The 19,858-nt window shown below is 36.5% G+C and overlaps 2 protein-coding genes across 2 annotated transcripts; one reads left to right on the plus strand and one right to left on the minus strand.

Annotated features, from left to right (window-relative positions):
- Positions 1-983: 983 nt before the first annotated feature.
- amt (aminomethyltransferase) lies at positions 984-13,434 on the minus strand. Its single transcript, XM_056463527.1, has 9 exons — positions 13,188-13,434; positions 11,057-11,224; positions 8,301-8,381; positions 8,098-8,229; positions 6,990-7,068; positions 6,714-6,859; positions 5,765-5,945; positions 3,809-3,964; positions 984-1,887 (listed from the first exon to the last, which is right to left on the minus strand). The coding sequence occupies exons 1-9, from the start codon at positions 13,296-13,298 to the stop codon at positions 1,712-1,714; spliced, it is 1,230 nt and encodes a 409-aa protein (XP_056319502.1). The 5' UTR covers positions 13,299-13,434; the 3' UTR covers positions 984-1,711.
- Positions 13,435-15,069: 1,635 nt separating this feature from the next.
- Positions 15,070-19,408, plus strand: si:dkey-20d21.12 (uncharacterized protein LOC556245 homolog). Its single transcript, XM_056463530.1, has 4 exons — positions 15,070-15,249; positions 16,405-16,545; positions 16,624-16,836; positions 18,444-19,408. Exons 2-4 carry the CDS (start codon positions 16,419-16,421, stop codon positions 18,560-18,562), a joined length of 459 nt encoding a protein of 152 aa, XP_056319505.1. The 5' UTR covers positions 15,070-15,249; positions 16,405-16,418; the 3' UTR covers positions 18,563-19,408.
- Positions 19,409-19,858: the final 450 nt, after the last annotated feature.

Below are 19,858 nucleotides of genomic sequence, written 5' to 3' on the forward strand. Positions count from 1 at the left end.
GAAAATGTCAAAATAATAATGCAACGTGTTACTTTAGACATTAATTATTTAACATAACAAATATTTTAACTTTAAAAATAATTTTAAAAAAAGGAATTCATGGAATAACCCTAAATAAAATTTTGAAAGTTGAAGTGCTCCAAGTTACAAATATACTATTTTCAATTACGATAACCTATCATCATACCTCATAACGACATTTCGAACCTTCACAGACTGGATGTCACAGTCTGAATGCATCAACAGTATTCTTTATTCAATTGGCCTTCTCTTCAATCACGTCAACAAATCCGTTGGTATCTGTTCATTTACACAACTCTTATTGGGAAAACCACCATATTTACAGTCATTCCTTAACATTCAGAAAACATGTCGAAATCTGCATTCTAGTAGTTTTATTGACCTTTGTATACCCAAAGTTCTTATTTCATTTGGTCGCAACTCTTTTCAGTTTTCTGCTGCTGATGCTTGGAATCATCTGAGCAGACCCTAAAGCTCAACACTTTTATTCCATTATCATCCTTTAAAAATTCAACCCACTTAATAGTACAAAACCACTGTGCTTGATTTTAGTCTTTCCTTGGTTTTATTTGTTGTTATCTGCATTTGTGAAATTATTGTATTGTGTCCCTGCTGCTTCATATCCGCTTTTTATATTGCCTCTTGGCCATGTCGTCATGGTAAATGAGAACTGGTTCTCAATTGACTTACCTGGTTAAATAAAGGTTATTATTATTATTATTATTATTATTATTATTATTATTATTATTATTATGACATGATATTATACCATTACACATCATAAACAAATATTAACATTTTATTTAAACACGGTCTACCTAGCAAATAAAGTATACCCAGAGAATCTGAGTTTTGGTATATAAACTATTGTTACAGTGAGTGACATTGTAGTGATCCACCACCACACCAATCACGTAAAGGTGTATAAAATGTTAAGACAAAAAGTGTGTATAATAATAAAGTTGTATAAAATGTAATGATTTAATCACTTCCCAAAAATGACACAAAAATAGGAATGTTCTTTCAGACAGAAAGGCTTCACAGTGTTGTGGTCTAAAATTGATAATCACTACAGCCTGAGGATTAACTACTCTTGAGAAATTAGGCACTTTCCTAACATAGTTTCTCTCAATCCCATTAGTGTTGTTAATTATCTTAATATTGCCTATTACACAAACATTACACTACATTACATACACTAACTAGACTTTTTTTAAAGGAATGTTAATCAGGAGTCTTTAAAACAGATATCAGCTTCCCACACCCAAACGAACATTTTAAGTGCTTTATGTTAGACACACACACACACACACGCACGCACGCACGCACGCACGCACGCACGCACGCACGCACGCACGCACGCACGCACGCACGCACGCACGCACGCACGCACCCACGCACGCAGGCACACACGCACAATAAACAGCAATGTTGCTTCCCCATATTCTAAACTTGATTCAAACACCTAGTGAAGTGGCCATCATTTCTGTGTAATTATTACACAATAATGTGCTGGAATGTATTTTACATACAATTACACATAGAAATATTGTGCAAGTTGGCATTATGGAATGCTCATTGTTGACGTGCGTCTCATAATCTCTACTATTGGTCTTCATTTCAGTGGCAATGACCTTGTCTATAGCCGACCCTCTCATAAATACAGACAGCTTTGTAAGCAGTTGCTCTACTATCCCATGTAATACTTGGTGGGAACGAATGGCATCTTGCTGACCACTGCCGGCACTGCTTTCTTCCTCACTTCTACCTGGATCGATGTGCCCGCTTTACTGAAGGCGGTTTCCACATAGCCCATGGCAACGTTCTGCTTGAGGCAAGGGGACGGGCATCCGCTGGTGACCTCACCTAAAATAAAACAATTTCAGACAAGTCTGGAATGACGTGAAGGCAATAAAACGATGTTCAACTCTTACTTTAAACAGACTTATTATGCATAAATTCCTTTTATAAGAGGTTTAAGCACAGTTGTGTGGCAACAGTGTGTGAATATAGCCAGCCTCCAATGATAAATTCATTAAATGAATGAATTAATTCTATATTTTATATTTAAACTTGATAAAAACAGTCTGTAGAAAACCTTTGACATTCGCCCTTTGTATATGTCATCAGCAGGGGAAAGCCCCCCCCATTATTGACAATCTCTCCCTCATTAGCATAGACAGCCCTGAGTGACAAGCAGACGTCCGCCATTAGTTTTCACCTGCTGAAGATAATGTCAGTAAATAAGCGGCATTACAAATGTGGAGTTTTAGGATGCACAAATGAACACCGTATCAGCTACTATGCTGACTCACAGGCATTTGTAGCTCCTCCTTCTTTTGAAAAGAGGGCGTGGGGTACAGTCTTATTTGAATTTAAAGTGACAGTCACTAAAACTGCACAATTTTAGCTGGCAGCTTGCTCTCTGCAACTCTCACATGGTCACCCACTAAAGCTAGCAGGGCTGTGCCCGTTCATGTATGGGAGACCACATGGGAAAGCTAGGCTGCAGCCGGAAGTGGTGTTAGTGAGGCCAGCTCAACCTGTGGTCTGTGTGGGTCACAATAGCCGCGTTTCCACTATCGCAGCTAAAGCGAGCGAGCCAGGGCGAGCCAAGGCCAGTCGCGTTTCCACTATCACTTCCGGGGCGTAATCGGGCCAAAGCGGGGCTTCCGTGGGGCCAGCGTCCGGCCTTTTTCGGCCCGCCGAATACCTTGGGCCAAGGAGGGCCAACTGGGGCTTCGGGGCGGGGTTACGTACAAAGGCGGAGTTTTCCTGTCAGGTAAAGAGGAGACAAGATGCTTTCTTCCCTTACATTTGTTTCTCGTCGCTCGGCTGCTCTTTTGCGCCTTGCAGCCAAAATCTGTGTTCGAAGTAAATGCCGCCGAACTCGAATGTCCTTATCCAGGGATCGCTGTCTGGCCTTACACCAACAGACCACAAACAGTAAAAAAGCAATCGCTTCGGTGTTCTCCATCTTCCAGCTCTCGTAGTGATGCCAGGTTGTGTTTGTGGTCATAATTTGAGTTTTTTGTTCCCGCTGAATTGGGCGGGTTGTGTGACGTTTGATTCGGGGGACGTTCTGGGGGCGGTGTTTGCATGACGCGCTGCGAGCAACTAGCCCGACTGTGGAAACGTGACATGATTTCGGCCTCATTTCTCAACCTCGCGGGCTATTGGCCCGGCCTGGCCCGATTAAAGCCCTGGCTCGCACTGGCCCGATAGTGGAAATGCGGCTAATGCCCCAGTATAGTGAAGGGGACACTATACTGCTCAGTGAGCTCCGTCTTTTGGATGAGACGTTAAATCAAGGTTAAAAATCCCAGGATGTCCTTCGAAAAAGAATAGGGGTTTAACCAACAACTTTGCCCACTGGCCTCCATCCATCATGGTCTCCCAACCATCCCCATATCAGAATTGGCTTTATCACTCTGTCCCCTCTCCACCAATCAGCTGGTGTGTGGTGTGCGGTCTGGCGCAATATGGCTGCCGTCGCATCATCCAGGTAGATGCTGCACACTAGTGGTGAATGAGGAGACCCCCCCCCCCCCCAAAAAAAAAAAAAACGTGTAAAGCGCTTTGAGTGTCCAGAAAAGCACTATATAAATGTAAGGAATTATTATTATTATTATTAATTTGGCTCAAAGCCTAAAAGGGGCAGTTTTAAAGAGTTCTTAAAAATATGAAACGCTGAAACGTCAAACACACTCTAGGGACATCAGAGACTTATTTGACATTTTAAAAAGGGGCATAATAGGTCCCCTTTAAACACAGATTAGTTTGTTACCTATAACTCTGCCATCAGAGGACAGGATGGGTGTGTGTTGTCTGACAGGGGGTCCAGTGGAGATCAGTCCCACTCTTTTTCTTGGAGTCTTTGCTTTTATTTGTGGTACAATGATGTCAGCGCCAGGGAAATCTCGTGCCTGTCGACGACGCTTACCTTAAATGACACAAACGGAGAGATTAAAGTATAAGTTTCTGTATGTGGACAGCCGTTTAAGGTTTACTACATCTTACAGTTTGCTAAAGGCTGATTTATACTCGACGCGTCTGCTAGTTTGCTTGAGTGCACGCAGCGACTGTGATGTCATTGAGTTTGCAGAGGTTCGCTTTGGGTGCGTGCGACATGATTTCGGCTGGCAGAGTGCATGAAATTTTTTGAGACTGAAGCGACATTGGCATGGCACTGCACTTCATTTTAGTTAAATATGAATCACTTTGATGAGATTTTGTCTGAAACAGGTACGCCTGTGCAGACATCTTTGTGATTTGTCCATGCGTGATCATAGGGATAACCAGATGGCCAACAATTCTTGACTAGAAATTGCAACAGCAGTGGAAAAGGAGGAAAGTTTTACATTTGTTAAAACCAAAAAGGCCCACGTGATTTCAATAAACAATAACAGAATATGTTTTCCACCATTTATAGGTTTTACACTGATGCATATATCACAATTTTGAATTTAAAACAATTCAACAGTTACAAAAATAAAATGAATTAACAAATTATTTCTTTGATAACTAGAAAAGAATATTTGAACCTATCGGTTTACAACTGTTTACTGATAATTTACATTATCTTGGTGATAATGGTCAGGAATGTCTTTTTAGCATATAAGTAGAGGACACAAACCAATAATTGCGAGACAGTAATGTGTGAATTATGGAGTGGGCTAAATAAAAATACAGTCAGTATTTTTAAGTAAGTGTACTTTCTTTCCATAATAAAAAATATATTTGTAGAGCAACCCATATTCAGTTGTCATTAATCTTTTAATAAACTATACTAGGTAGAACACTGTGAGATATGAACAAAAGCAAGTGATGCATCAAAGTTGGTTAAAAAAAAATCTTAAATGGATATAAAAATAATTAATAAAAATAATTAGTAAAACAAATATGAATAAAATAATATTAATGATTTGACATAGTTCCATAAACGTCCTTCTATGTTTATCCGTCTGATTTTACTGTGGGTTTCTTTTGACCGCCCACTGTCATTTTAAAGAATGTCTCAACGGAGGATGCATCAAGTAAAAAAGCCTCGTCCATTTCGCGAGTTGCATGTGCAGTCAGCGGAGGTCCGTGACGCGGTGCCAGGCGAAAGTATAAATCAGCCTTAAGGCAGCTCAACACATGAAAACTGTGTTTTTTCTCTCCAAATATTATGAGCGATAGAAGTTGTATTTGTTCTGCTTAAAAATAGGTCTGTGGACATCTATTAATCCTCGCACACAAAATCCTGTCAATATCATGGTTTACAGTTTCTGCCATCTTCAGTGGTTTGATGTCATTTCTCTTTCTCTTCTGCGTATTTTCTGAATGTGATACACCATGTTGAATTGTTGTTGCCAACTTGTGGACAATCTTTTAAAATAGAGTGTACTGATGACAACAAATTTTATAGATATGAAAATCTGAAATTATAGTGTAATGAAATAATCTCCTGGATAAGAAACTATACTGACAACAGGTAGTAGTAAAAGCTTAATGAGGGAGTCATTTTTCACTTGATTCATTTAAATGACTCATTCATTCAGCAATACAGTAGACAGAATCATTTGTTCATCCGATTCATTCAAAACACAGATTCATTTAGAAAGGAAACATTTTTAAACAGTTAATATATTTAAAAAATATAAAACTCAAGGATTAAATTGACAAAAGTAATAATAAATAATTAATACTTCGTGCTTTATATATAAATCATTGAGAAGCGATATTAAAGGCCTTTACACACCTATAGTCCAGACAAGAGTTGCTTCCACTGGTGTGGTGGTCTCATCAATGTCGTTGCCATAGAGACAAAGTCCCGCCTCCAGCCTAAGACTGTCTCTGGCACCAAGACCAGCAAGTTTCACCTCACAATCAGCTAACAGCTTTTCAGTCAGCGAGACAACATCCTTACTTGGTACAGAAATCTGAATAATTAAATTTATAAAAGAGAACATAACAGTTGACATGCAAGCCCCACTTAAATAAACACAAATCATGTAACAACAACAAAGTTTAAAACCAGCTACTTATGGATGCATTCAGAGCACAGATCAGATTTTTTTGATCACATCCAATATTCTGTTACTGCTGTAAACTTTAAGATATCACTGGTATCTGATATCTGTGTTTACATTAATCTCCACCTAAAATTATCCTGTTAGTGATCGTTTCACTACAAACATTATCGTCTCTCTCTGCAAACATGTCACCACTATATTTTGGATGCTTGGCATAGCAAAGGGAATCAGATATATGCATTAAGACTGAGGTCAGATGTCCAGATATTGCACATGTATCCAATTTAAAGTCTTATTTAGAAGTGAACATTAAAAAGGACAGATCTTGTGTAATTTTTTCATGTTTATATGAACGCAACAAATTTGGATCGGTCAGAAAATCTGTTTTATCTATCATATCTAAACTTTTTTTTATAATTTTAGAAATATAGTGATATAATATTAAGATATAAACACATATAATGTTATTATTATATAATATTGTGAACAAATCAAATAACAATATTACACTATTTAAATATCATAAAATAAATAAAAAAATATATTGATTAAATAATTGATTAAAAAAAACAGCTTATTTGGGGTTTAAATAACACTGACAAAAATTTTAATAACAATAACAAAATATTTTTGGTACACTTGTCATTCAATCAAAGAGAAATCCCAAACACAAACCTCAACTCCATCCTCTCCTGTATATCCACAGCGTGTGACCCTGCAATCCTGGATTCCAAACACTGGGGTCAAAACACTGGTCATAAAGGTCAGCTTCTTAAGGTCATCACTCACACCCTTCTGGAGAACCTGAGCCATTGATGGTCCTAGGTACACAAAAATAAACATATAATTTATCAAATGCTCAAAAACTATATACATATTATTTAATAAGATAAATACCGTTTTCTTAATGTAAAATATGGGCAGTGTTACACAGACTACACGATGACTGACCCTGCAGAGCGATTAGACTTTCTTCCATGAACTCTAAATCAACATCATGACCTGCTGATTTAAACTCCTGCAGTCTGGCCTACAAACAAACACGAACAAACTTTAGAGCAGCGGCACACATAAGCAAATGCATACACAACTATAAAATGACAACATTTAAAGGGATAGATCACCCAAAAATGAAACCTCACTCAAAATTGACTCACCCTCAAGTGATTTCAAACCATTCTAAGTTTCTCTTTTTCTGTTGAACACAATAGAGATATTTTGAAGAATGTAAGAAACCGGTGAAAATTGGCATCCGTAAGACAAAAAATAAATACTATGGTAGTCGATGGTTACCAGTTTTTAACATTTTTCAAAATATCTTCTTTTGATTTCTACAGATTTTTTTTGTACATAATATTCAGTTTTGAGTGAACTATCCCTTTAGTATTTGTTTTAATGCCCTATCAGCAGCATTGGAAATATTCAACACATAATTTATGATAATAACAGCTTCTCAATATTAAAAAACAAACACATAATGATACTGATAAAAGGTCATATAACATTTTTCAATTTATTTCCAAACATTTCCCTTAAAATACATTCTGAATAAAAACTTTTCTGATATCGTCGTTGAAAACATACTTCCTATTAAAATATGTTTATAAGCAACATATTATCATACACAAGTCACAAACTGGTTTCTCTAGCCCTTTTAAAAAATGTGAGTGGATAAGTCAAAAATGGATATATAAAAAAAAGGTATTTTGAAGAAAGCTGAAAAACCGGTAACCATTGACATCCATTGTAGGAAAAACAAATACTATGGAAGTAAATGGTTACAGGTTTCCAGCTTTCATCGAAATATATTCTTTTTCTGTTCAACAGATGAAACATGTTTGGAACAGGTAAAGAGTTAGTAAAGAACACAGGCTTTTCAGTTTTGGGTGAACTATCCCTTTACTTATAATACAGTAATTGGACGCCCCCTTGTGGCGTTTAAGTTTAATATAATCTTCAAAATTTTTATATTCCCCAGTCAATAAATAATATCAGAATACCAAGATCAGCCAGTCAGAAAGTAAATGAGCATATTTATTTGTCATTAACTGTTACTAGCCTGCATGTGAGCTGAGTCTTTGTCCGCACAGCCAGCATTGGAGACGACATACAGGTAGTCTTGATCTGTCTTAGTTACAATCAGATCATCCATGATTCCCCCTTTAGAGTTTGTGAAGAGGGACAGAGTGCCCTAGAAACAAAATATTATTATTATATTGCATGACTGTTTACGTCTTTCATTAGAGCATGAGTATGTTTTACCTGGTTGTCTTTTAGCTCCGCAATGTCTCCAACAATAAGAGACTCAATAAACTTCACTCTGTCTTTACCATAGACTTTAGTCTAGGAGGAGAGAACGACAAATGTTCATTAGATACCATTCGTAAGACTACCTCATGATAGTGAATGACCAGCATTGTCCACTATAAATTGTCCATTTAAACGACTTTTTTCCCCAATTAATTATTAAAATTAGTGTTGGGCCACATAGAGGTATGTGTTATTATTTGTTTGCGCTAATATCATAATTATCATTTAACAATGTACAAGCTGACTAACATGCTTGTCACTTATAGTGCTCAGCAAATATAAGTACATCCCTTACAAATCTCTCTTTTAAATCCATATTTTTAATAGGAAGCTTTACAATGTTATATACATGCATATGCATTAGATTAGTCAGTACTAAAGCCCAATCTCAAATACTTAATTATGCTGAGCACTGTATACTGCAAAACTAAATCATCTTTAAAGGCCTTTACTGTGCGATAAAGCCTATTAGAATATCAAAATCACAATCAAATCCCTTTTCTTGTCACGTCATCAGCAGCATGTGTATTATGATGAGTGAAAAGCTTAGATGCTGGCTCCATACCATGCAAAATACATTGACATACTCCAAAAACAAAACAATATACTATTAGCAATGTTGACAAGAAATACGTGAAAGACAATAAATATGCAAAGAAAACCACACATTACACACAGACAGACAAGTATACAGTCAAAAAGGTGAGTGTTGGTGGAAAATTATTGTAGGCAATATAGTTTTAAGTAAGGATAGAGTCATAAAGAGCCTTTCGTGTAATTGATAATTATTAATATAGTTATCGATTTAACACAACTACTCAACAAATGAAACATTTATATTAAGCAAGTTATATTTCAGACTTGGGCATAACGGTGGCACAGTGAGTAGCATGATTGCTTCACAGCAAGAAGGTCGCTGGTTCGAGCCTCGGCTGGGTCAGTTGCCATTTCTGTGTGGAGTTTGCATGTTCTCCTCGTGCTCATGTGGGTTTCCTTCGGGTGCTCCAGTTTCCCCCACAGTCCAAAGACATGTGGTATAGGTGAATTGGGTAAGCTAAATTATCCATAGTGTATGTGTGAATGAGTGTGTATGGATGTTTCCCAGTGATGGGTTGCAGCTGAAAGGTCATCCGCTGCGTAAAACAAATGCCGGATAAGTTGGCGGTTCATTCCGCTGTGGCGACCCCAGATTAATAAAGGGACTAAATGAATTTCAGACTCAGTGTCTTCCTGTTTTGCCAGTTTACCACTACTGTGCTATTTCATTCCTGAAGTAGTTTGTTTTTTAACTAGACATTTGTGACAATGATTCAACAGTTCATTGATAGACAACGCTGGAATCTGCAATCGCACATTTCCTGACTATACAGGCATGAATGTAGGCGCAACATGTTGTGTGAAATAGATTATTTCACAGTACTTATAAATTATAAGGCATAAAGTATCCAGGTGATAAGGTTTTAGGCAGTTGTAAAGTAATCAAAATAACTTAGTCAAAATAAGAACCTAATGATGAGAGTATGCAATTTCAATAAATAAATAAAAAATGTAATCAACTTACTCATTAAAACAATGAGATTTAAAAATATGACACTAAAACCATCATTAATGGGCACAATTCAGAGTATCATCACAAAAACTGAGCAAAAAAATGTACTTTTTTTCTATGATATTAAACTGCAAAATTAAAAACCATCTTATTAGATGATTTCAATAACCCTATTTCTAAAGAATTTGTTTTTTTAGAGTGTTTGCTGCAATTTTGTAGGGGAGTAAATCTGCATGAAATACAATCAACAACTTACAAGCATAGATAAATACAACAGCGCAAGGAAACAAGGCCCAATCCCAATTCTATTTTTGTACCCCTACCCCTTCCCCTTGGCCCTTAAAACCGAGTGTGAAGGAGAAGGGCTTCAAAATTTACCCCTAAGAAATGGGACACCACTACAGCACCTGCACACGTCATCAAATGTCATCGCGATCTCTTGCTTCATATGAGATCAGACAATGGCGACTGCCATTGGTATTTATCTTCAGGAAATCACTGAAGGCAGATATCATGAAATAATCATAATGACATAATGTGGCAATAAGATAATAACTGCATTTACACTGTGGCCCTATTCATCTATGTAAACACACCAAAACAACATTAACATTATAGCAGACAGTGTAAAAAGCTCATTCCCAGCCACTAGACTTTTCTGACAGGGTATTCCAGTGTCATTAAGTGTCAGAAAGTTGTGGGACTGCTATACAGGAGCTTTTATTAGGGATTATAGATAGCGAAGTTTAGCGAACGCATTTATGAATATGTTAAAACAAGTGCTTGTTTGTTGTAAAAATTCGTAATAATGACAAAAAATACTAGTTTGTGCATCTCCTGACTTCCGGGTGCAGCAATGCTGCCGTTGTAGTTTCCATATTCCAGGAAATTTTCTTACCCCTTGGTTTTGAGTGTGGTCCTGAAAAATCTCAGTTCGAAGGGCTATCTACCCTACCCCTTAGCCATATGCCTTCAAGCTAAAGAGAATTGGGACACCCCTACACCTTCACGGGAACGTGCAAAACGAGGGGTAAGGGCTACAGGATAGAATTGGGATTGGGCCCAAATACCATCACAATATTGATGCTGAAACAATATACTGTGTAGCCCTAACTACAAACACCTACAACAATGGTAGATTTCTACAGTCCAGACTGACCTGTAGCATGTGACTGACATCGAAGATGGAGCAGTGCTGGCGCGTGTGCATGTGTGAGGTAATGTGACTGTCTTTGTATTGCACAGGCATACTCCAACCTGCAAACTCCACCATCTTCCCACCATGAGCCCTGTGGAAGTCATACAGCGGGGTTTTCCTGAGTGTCACCTATGTATAAAAAACAGTGCATCATCATACTATGAAGTGTTATAAAGTATATTAGTAAGAAAAAAAACAACAACAGGTCATTAAATTGTTAGAAAATAATACACACCACTGTGAAAGCATGTATTAATTCAACAGACAGTTATTCTGCTTATTCTATGGTTAACCACACCTAAAAACAAGATGTTATATTTCAAGGCATTTCTCATGTTTGTTCCTGAAACTGCTGCTGTGTGTTGGACTATAGTTTCCTTCAAGTTTCTCATTTAAGAATTTAGTTTTGGTTTGATGTTTGGCTGTGAAGTAATTTACAAAACTGAAGAGTGTTCGTCAGCCAACTAGAAACTAGCATTCAACAGCCCGTAGTATAAGATAAAATAATACACGTGCAGCAAGTTTGAGGGATTAATTAGAGGATTCTACAATATATAAGATCATGTGCATGAAGCTAAATCTGCTTATGGAAGTGTGTGGCCTTTGACCTCAAGAACTGGTTTCAGCCAGTGAGTCCACCTGCGGCTGCCTCACATTAGGCCACATTAGCCATTTACGGTTTACGAAACCAGTCCAAAGTCAACTAAGCAGTCTGAATAAGAGACCAGAAGATAATCTGATCTGAAAGAGAGAGAGTGTGTGTGATTTTATCTTTATTACACACAGTCAAACCAGAGAACTGACAAAAAGTGTGAGCCAGACAAATTATTTAAGAAAATATTAATGCTATTATTAGATGTGTTTTCGAGTGATTATAAGGATTATGTGAGGTTTTATTCAGTGTGCAAATTATACATTGACGATTAGTGGTGGAGAGGTCAATTTCTTTTCGGTAGTAGTTTGGTAATACATGCTTCAGTGAATCAAATTCATGAATGTATTTAAATTACATCTAATTTATTAATAAAATGTATACGTTTTCAGTGTTTTGAGGGATATTTAGTGACTATTTCAGAGGTTACTGTAGGTTAAACTATACAAATTATGTGTCTAATTTATTTATATATTTTTTGTTGGCTATGTGCAGATTTAAACACCTATTTTACAAAAAACGTGTTTGGTTAATACTTAACATTCTAGAACTGCCAGTTTCAGGCTGTGGAATTTTTTTTATATATTGGCACGATTATGCATTTACAATGGTATAAACTGTTATGGGGGAATAAACTTTATATTTATTTTATATATTTAATTATTAATATTTAAGATACAGCTCAGAGCTCATTGAAAGCTATTTCTCACTACTAAAGGGCTTACCCAAATAATTTTTTTGTTTATAAAATCATATATATTAAACCCTAAAATATTGGAAAATATCACGTGACTTTAAGTGTTGTCCATGTTTGTTGCTTAATGCCAACTAAAATATAAAATGGATAAAATTCCGGTTACTGTTAATCTGAACGTCCACCAGCAAGTTATTCTCACTTGGAAAATCTGCTTCTTGTTGATTACCTGATGCAATATCAGACATGTTTGTAATATTCTTCAATTTCTTACTTTTCGTAACTGATAATATAAACTAAAAGAGCATTTGGTTAATCCAAAAGTTGTAGCCTGTGTGCCAAGTGAAGTAAACTACAACTATTCCATGTGAAGTGTGTGAGGAGCGTTGAACCCGAAGTAGGGACCCTGTATGAATGGGAACGCAGTCTGTGTTTTTTTCAGTCAGTATTTCACAACTCTGAACGAATGAACGCTCTCGTGCTCTCAATTAGACAGCAGCTCGAGCGGACAGAACAGCAGATGTTCCCTGTGCATGAACGACACTCTGAACCAGAACCGACCTAAACTAACCTCAAGATAACAGATACCTAAAACCTCAAGATAAAATTTACCGATTGCAAACTAAATGTTACTGAACTTTGCAGGAAACGATCTTTAGTCTTTAACTGCGGCTCTATAAAGGCTTTGGTTCATTTTAGCGTCTGCATATCCTCTGATGTTTTTAATGATGTGGTTTCGCGCATACCTCCGTGGAAGCTTGTCTGTCCTGCCGTCCCGTTTCTCCGAGTCCGACAGCCCGCGTGCTTTCCCTTGAAAGTCGCTTACAGAGTCCGTTCGCAAAAGCCCGAGCAAGCATGTTGTGTTTGGTTGAGTTTGACAGCAGTTGTTCAACGCAGACAGACAGCAAACTGTCAGCTCGCTTGATCTCGACTCTTCACAGTACACTAGTAATTCTGCTTTCACTGCAAAACAAGCAGCGCAAATTCAGCAGAATCATGGGAAATGTAGTTTCCTGACGTACACGTGCAGTTAAGACATTCCCACCCACAGACACTTCAATAAAACTTCCGACAAACGTTCCTTGTGAATACCTGGAACAAAATCAGGAATTGGATCGTTTTAATACTTCCGAGGACAAAATATTTAGGAAAATTGTACTTAAGTTGCCCTCAGTTTTCGATATGCTGTGCTATGGAGCCCGTTCCTGCCACTAAATTATTTATTTATTTATTTTAAGCATATTACTGACAAGCATACAGGATTATATGATAACATATGTAACAGTCAAACAAAACTTAGTCAGTGATGTGAAACATAAAAAAATACTACGTTACATATATGGGGATCCATCATATTTAAATTATTAGATTGTACAGATTATTTTTTCATTATAAGTGATGTTTTTTATAGCCTTCTCGTTTCTTGTAATTGAGGTCAAAGAATTATAAAATATTTTTTAAATCTTTATAGAAAAAATTAAAGGGAGTAGACAGTACTGTTGCCTTGTGTATGTGAAACTTCCCAAGAAAAATGATCAACTTCAATGCATTATCGAGTCTATCATAGCCAGTTTTACAATTAAAAAAAAGAATCATTGCATTCGTAAATTAGTTAATTATTTTGTAAAATGAATAAAAAATCCTGAAACATGTTTCCAAAAATCATCAGAATGAATAAAAATAGCAGCAGTTTATCTCAGAATTGTGTGATACAAATTCACAATTCTGCCTTATTTTCTTATGAGTAATTTCGGAGTTACAACGTAAGAATTCTAAGAAATCAAGTCAAAACTGTGTCTCGTTTTTTCTGTTTTCTTCTTTAAAAAAAAAAAGAATATATATTTTAATTACCAGTGTGTTTTAGTTATAGTAGCTATGTGCTGTGGTTATTGTGTTTAGACAGGGTTGCAGGGTTGTAACTGTGCAATCTTGTTTTAAATAAATTATTCATTATCATTTGCCATTTCAACAATCACCAACCACTTGCCAGCAGGAATAAAACTCTAAAGTTCAAGTGTTGTTGATAACTAATGAGGGGTTGATAAGGGGATTTATTTATTAATAAATAAAAATTCCTTATAAAAATATATACTGCAGTTGAAATCCACAGCTACAAATGAATCAAGTGATAAAAAAAGGCTTTAGTGTGTTTTGGGGGTGTTTTCTTTAGACTAAAATAATGCCATTAAAAATCTAAACTGTCAGGTGCATGAAAAGTTTTTACAAATTACACTAACTTTTCAGAAAACATCTTTGTTCATTGATCCAGTCACTTTTCTGATCCACAAAAAGCATAATTAGAGTTGTTCGAGAATCGGACAACAATAGAATCGGCACGAGTCATTTATCCGGGATTCGATAAAAAAAATCTGGACCTGTGCAAGGCAATTTCTCATATTGTACAAAGCTGCTTTGCCTAGTTTGCACATAGTTTATATTTTTACATTGACCTTATATATAAATTTGCACATTAAATTATAAATAAGTAAGCATTTTATCTCATCAATATCAAGTTTTACAGTCTGTATCACAATATAGACTGTTCGCATGTAGCTTAATGATTGTTTGGCCTCAAATCTATAAATAACTGTTCTTCTCCTCCATGAGGCTGCGGCTATTTTGGGTGTGGGGATTTTGGGCTGTGTGTAGGGGTAGAGGTGCCAGGCCGACCAGACAGACACTGATCCTTTCAGACCAAATGGGAAGACCGACCAAATCACGGTGGGTTTGACTCCCTTTCTTCGGTGTTTGTCAACAACAAGAGTTCACACGGACGTCTGCTAGAGTTTGATGAAGAGACAGTCTGCGGTAAGTCGACACTTTGTTGAGAGAGACTTAAAACACTTCAAATGAGATCAGTCTAATAACGAGTCGGTTTAAAGCTAACAGACTAAATGTTGCTCATTCTACGCAGTTTCCTGAGATTAAAACGAACTGAAAATATCTTTTGAGTTATTTAATAATATCAAGTTGTGTTAATATTGCTGTTTTCAGTCTTTGCAAGCTTGTAGCTGTTTTCAGTCATGCACTAAACGCTATAGCACTATAACACATGTAATGTTTATATTGAACACCAATAAGTTGCACTGTATGATTTAGTTAATTTAGCATCTGGTCATAAAGAAATGATGATGATAGTAATATGTAATCAATCATATTTTTTTAGTTCACCCAAATTATTCATCTTATCCCAAACTCACAGGAATATGTATGTTCTAAACAATGTCTGAATTTTTGTATAACTTTGTGATAATTTATTTCTATCGCTCGTTGAATTTCTAATTTTTATGCCATTTCGACTAAAAGTGTCTACAAAACAAAGCCCTTTAATAGTCAGAAATAGTTTTCTCTGATCTGTATCTTAAATAATAATATTAATAATTAAAATAATAGATAATACAAACATACACCCCTATAATGGTTCATGCATAATCGCACCAATCATTCTTTGCAAGAATCTTTCAACAGTGTCTAAACCAGCAGATCTAGAGCAGCGATGGATATTGTAAGTGGTCACGAGACAGTTTTCTTGTAAAATAGGTGTTTATATTTACATATAGCCTAAAGGTAAATTAAAATTAGACAGAGTTTGAATAGCGTGAGCTGGTAACCTCTGAAATAATCAGGTTACTGTCTTATTAATAAATTTAATGTCATTTAAATAAATAGATCAATTTAATTCACTGAAAAATTGACAAAGTTGACCCCCTTGATTGCCGATGTATAATTCACACACTGCTTATGGCCCACTTTTGTGGTGTGTCTGTGTCCTATATTGATGCTTGAAAGCTCCAGTCCCCATTCACAGTAACTGCAGGGAGAAATCGAGACCAGTAAATAATTTTTGGAAGAAATCAAACAGTTTGGATTTACATGACCTAAGGGTAGATGATTATATAATATTCATTTTTGCACATTTTTCTGAATCTTAAATCAGCTCTGCATTCTCTGTCCTTATCTCAGTGGCGGGGGTGATCATGAATTCCACTTCTCCTCCTCCAGTGTTTGTTCGTGTCAGCGAGCGAGACTTGACAGAGATTGAGCTCTATTCGGTAGACTCCATCAATGACCTGCACCGCACACACTCTGAACAGCACAGCAAAGGTATCCCGTCATGTTAAAGAACATAAATCACTTCAAATGACTTCAAAATCACAACTCACACCTACCTCTCACTGTCAGGTGTTCAGCCTCCTCGTCCACCTCCTCCTTCCACCAACGGGAACCTTCAGATGCAAGATCGGCCAGTCGTCTATCAAACCGGTCAGGCAGATAGAAGGCCCTGTGTGAGCAGACTGAACCACATCTGCAATTCCTCCCGGCGGCACTATTTCTTAGCATGTGCAGTCATCACAGCGTTCCTCCTGACTCTTATTCTTATCTTTAGTTTTCTAGGTAAGAAATCTGATATTTTAAATAACAAACTGTTTTGGCTTCAGTTAAAGGTATGCTCCATTGACAGCTAATGTGGCAAAATGTTAACTTACACTTTATAAGAACACACAAATGGTCAAATATAAAAGGATAAAGGGTGTGTTTACGCATGTAGTTTGGTTCTCTTGGTTCTTTTGGGCCAAAAGAGAAAGCAATACATAGTGTGGAGTTCACACTGTCATTTTTAAGACCAAGCCAAACTGAAATGAACTATGGTGATTTAAAGCCAGGTATGTTTGAGCATCCTGTCTTTTCACAGTCACATCTTGCAACAATATTGTCATTTCGTCACCTTGGAATTATAAGGTTCTATCTGCATTCTGAATGATTTTGAGATATTGAGCTTCAAAGTTTTTGCATTCCATAGCAAACAGTATGTGTGTTTTTTAAATAAAAAGTCTTAATGCAAACAACTTGCCATAATGTAAATAAGATGCAATTTAATAAGAATTTGTCAATAACTCAATTTTGACAAAAATGTCAGATAGAACTTTATAATTCTAAGGTGACGGTTTCTTTAGATGCCTTTAGTCCATGTTGTATTTATATTTCAATAAAACCAAATTTATTTGGAGGCAGATTGAGATCCATATTTTCAATGATCTTGGTCTGCTTATTTGTGCACTTAAGCAACTCGCTTTAAGACAAGTCATTTCACTCTGCGCCCATTTTTGAAATGCCTCTCGGGCAGTATGGTCGGGCATTCTGTCTGAATAGTGAAACCTCAAATTCTCCAAAACGGTTTTCTAAGCTTACGAATACATTACATATATGGAACTACCAATACAATTAAACGACTGTCTCATAAGTTTCATTTCAAAATGTCCGAATCAAATGTGCGTGCGCACTCGAAAGGAACGAGATCACGACACCAAACTCATTTATGGCAGTGTCATTTATGGCAGCCAACTCACCATGAGGAGACGTGTGGAACACATAAAAAAAAACTAGCTGGACCGATTCTGCCCAATAGCCAACCATCAGCTTGGTGTGTTCTGGCCTTAAGGTTCAGATGGCAAGCATTCATACTTATTCAAATGAACCAGATTAACAGAGCTTTTTCATTTGATTTAATTGCGCCAAACATACCAAGTGTAAATGCACCCTTTCTGAAGTAGAAATTCGTTTAGGTGTATTTCCACTGCATGGTACAGTGGAATTTGTTTAGGTACAGCTTGGACCCAGAACCAATATATCACAATTTAAGTGGATCGTCAAAATAGTGGTAATCTTCATTATTCCACTGAAGCTGTCAACAGAGTCTTTTTTAATATATTTAACCTGAAACGGTATTGAACCTGAAATATTCATTAGAGCAGTGTTTCTCAACCACATTCCTGGAGGACCACCAGCTTTGCACATTCTCTATGTCTCCTTAACCAAACACTCCTGATTCATATCATCACCTCATTAGCAGATACTAAAAGACCTGTAATGGGCGTGAAAAACATCCAAAACATGCAGTGTTGGTGGTCCTCAAGGAACGTGGTTGAGAAACATTGAATTAGTGGGTCTGTTAAATGGAAATTTCTTCAAATAATGTATGTTTTCTGTCACTGTTCCTGCAGTCCAGCAGAGCAGGGCTCTCCACATACTTACAGAGATGGTGAAACAGGAACGGGAAACAGTTAAAGGCATCGCTCAGCTCTTAAAACTGCACATTAACCTCACAGAGCAGCGACCATAACATACAAACACAAACCCACAGCGAGGACGCTGTACTGCACGGAGAGAGGAGCACTAATTACGAATCTACTGCTGAACAAGAACTGTCTCTGTCATTAAGGTTTATTTCACTGGATCTTAAACAGTCGGCTCAAGAACATTCAATTCATTGGTTTATTTGTGTGCAGGGTAACTGAACAATAGTAGTAATGGGTTTTTCACTACTTGTACACTTTTTGGCAACTTTCTACAGTAGTTTCACCACAGCAGATGACAATATAAAACAACTAGGAAATACTAAAAGACTATCAATAATCTTACCCGTACATTATCACTACATCAAATGGTATTTTGTGATATTACATGCTTGATAAAGGACGTTTTAAATAAGCAAGCACATCCACTATTGTGAGTGATTGCAGAACGACTGTAAATAATTATATAGACCACGATGTTCTGTTTGATAAGCAAAAATATTAAAATAAACAAAAGAATTCTGACACTATAAACATTTTCTTCACAGGAAACTGATTTTTAACAATAACCGATAACTTTAAAAGACAGATTCGTTGTGAACTCCAGGATGTTATTTGATTGTGTGTTTCTTGTCTAAACAATTTGTTTGCATGAATCCAACTTCTAAAACAGTAGTGTAATTTGTGTAAAAAAACTACATTCAATTCATCCAATCAGAGAACTGCAGTGTGAGCCAGTATCCGCCGGTTAAGTGTGACATCATGCGAAGCGGCTTCCGAGTCCAAGCACTCTATCAAACTGTATGGGCAGACTCAACAAATGGTATTAATAAACACTTACAAAGCTATGCAATACTTTTGAAAATCACAATCACACACTATATATTTATATAAATATATATATATATATATAAAACCAGGCCTAATATCAAATGGCCAGAAAGTGATTAATTTTAATAAATTGTTAAAATATTGGTGTCTATGATGCAGCAAGTCCAGAGACTGTTGTGTACACCATTTTTGATTTTATATAAAATTCACTTTAATGTGTGATATGACTAAAAAAATGCTCATAAAGGAATATTTTCTCAATTCAAATGAGTAGCAGCTTGAACCCGGAAACAGTATTCCATAGGTCACGACTTATCAAGCGGATACGTCATTAGCTCTGCCTTTCTACACTCCTAAAATTTGAAATACTGTACGTTGTTTCTATATTCACTAACAACTTTAATTTAATTGTTTTATATTTCCCTGTCATTTAAATTTTTATGTCATTCGCAATGTTTCATGGTATTTGAGTTCTTTCTCTCATTAAAACACTCCACTTTTTTGGAAATAGG

This window comes from Danio aesculapii, chromosome 8, assembly GCF_903798145.1.
Source record: "Danio aesculapii chromosome 8, fDanAes4.1, whole genome shotgun sequence".
Lineage (NCBI taxonomy): Eukaryota > Metazoa > Chordata > Actinopteri > Cypriniformes > Danionidae > Danio > Danio aesculapii.

Coding starts and splice junctions, on each gene's coding strand:
- si:dkey-20d21.12 (XM_056463530.1), top strand. CDS start 16,419: ATGAATTCCACTTCTCCTCCTCCAGTGTTTGTTCGTGTCAGCGAGCGA. Junction 16,546..16,623: donor CTCTGAACAGCACAGCAAAG/GTATCCCGTCAT, acceptor TCTCACTGTCAG/GTGTTCAGCCTCCTCGTCCA. Junction 16,837..18,443: donor TCTTATCTTTAGTTTTCTAG/GTAAGAAATCTG, acceptor CTGTTCCTGCAG/TCCAGCAGAGCAGGGCTCTC.
- amt (XM_056463527.1), bottom strand. CDS start 13,298: ATGCTTGCTCGGGCTTTTGCGAACGGACTCTGTAAGCGACTTTCAAGG. Junction 7,069..8,097: donor AAGACTCAGCTCACATGCAG/GCTAGTAACAGT, acceptor GTTTGTTTGTAG/GCCAGACTGCAGGAGTTTAA. Junction 1,888..3,808: donor CTCTGATGGCAGAGTTATAG/GTAACAAACTAA, acceptor GTTTTATTTTAG/GTGAGGTCACCAGCGGATGC.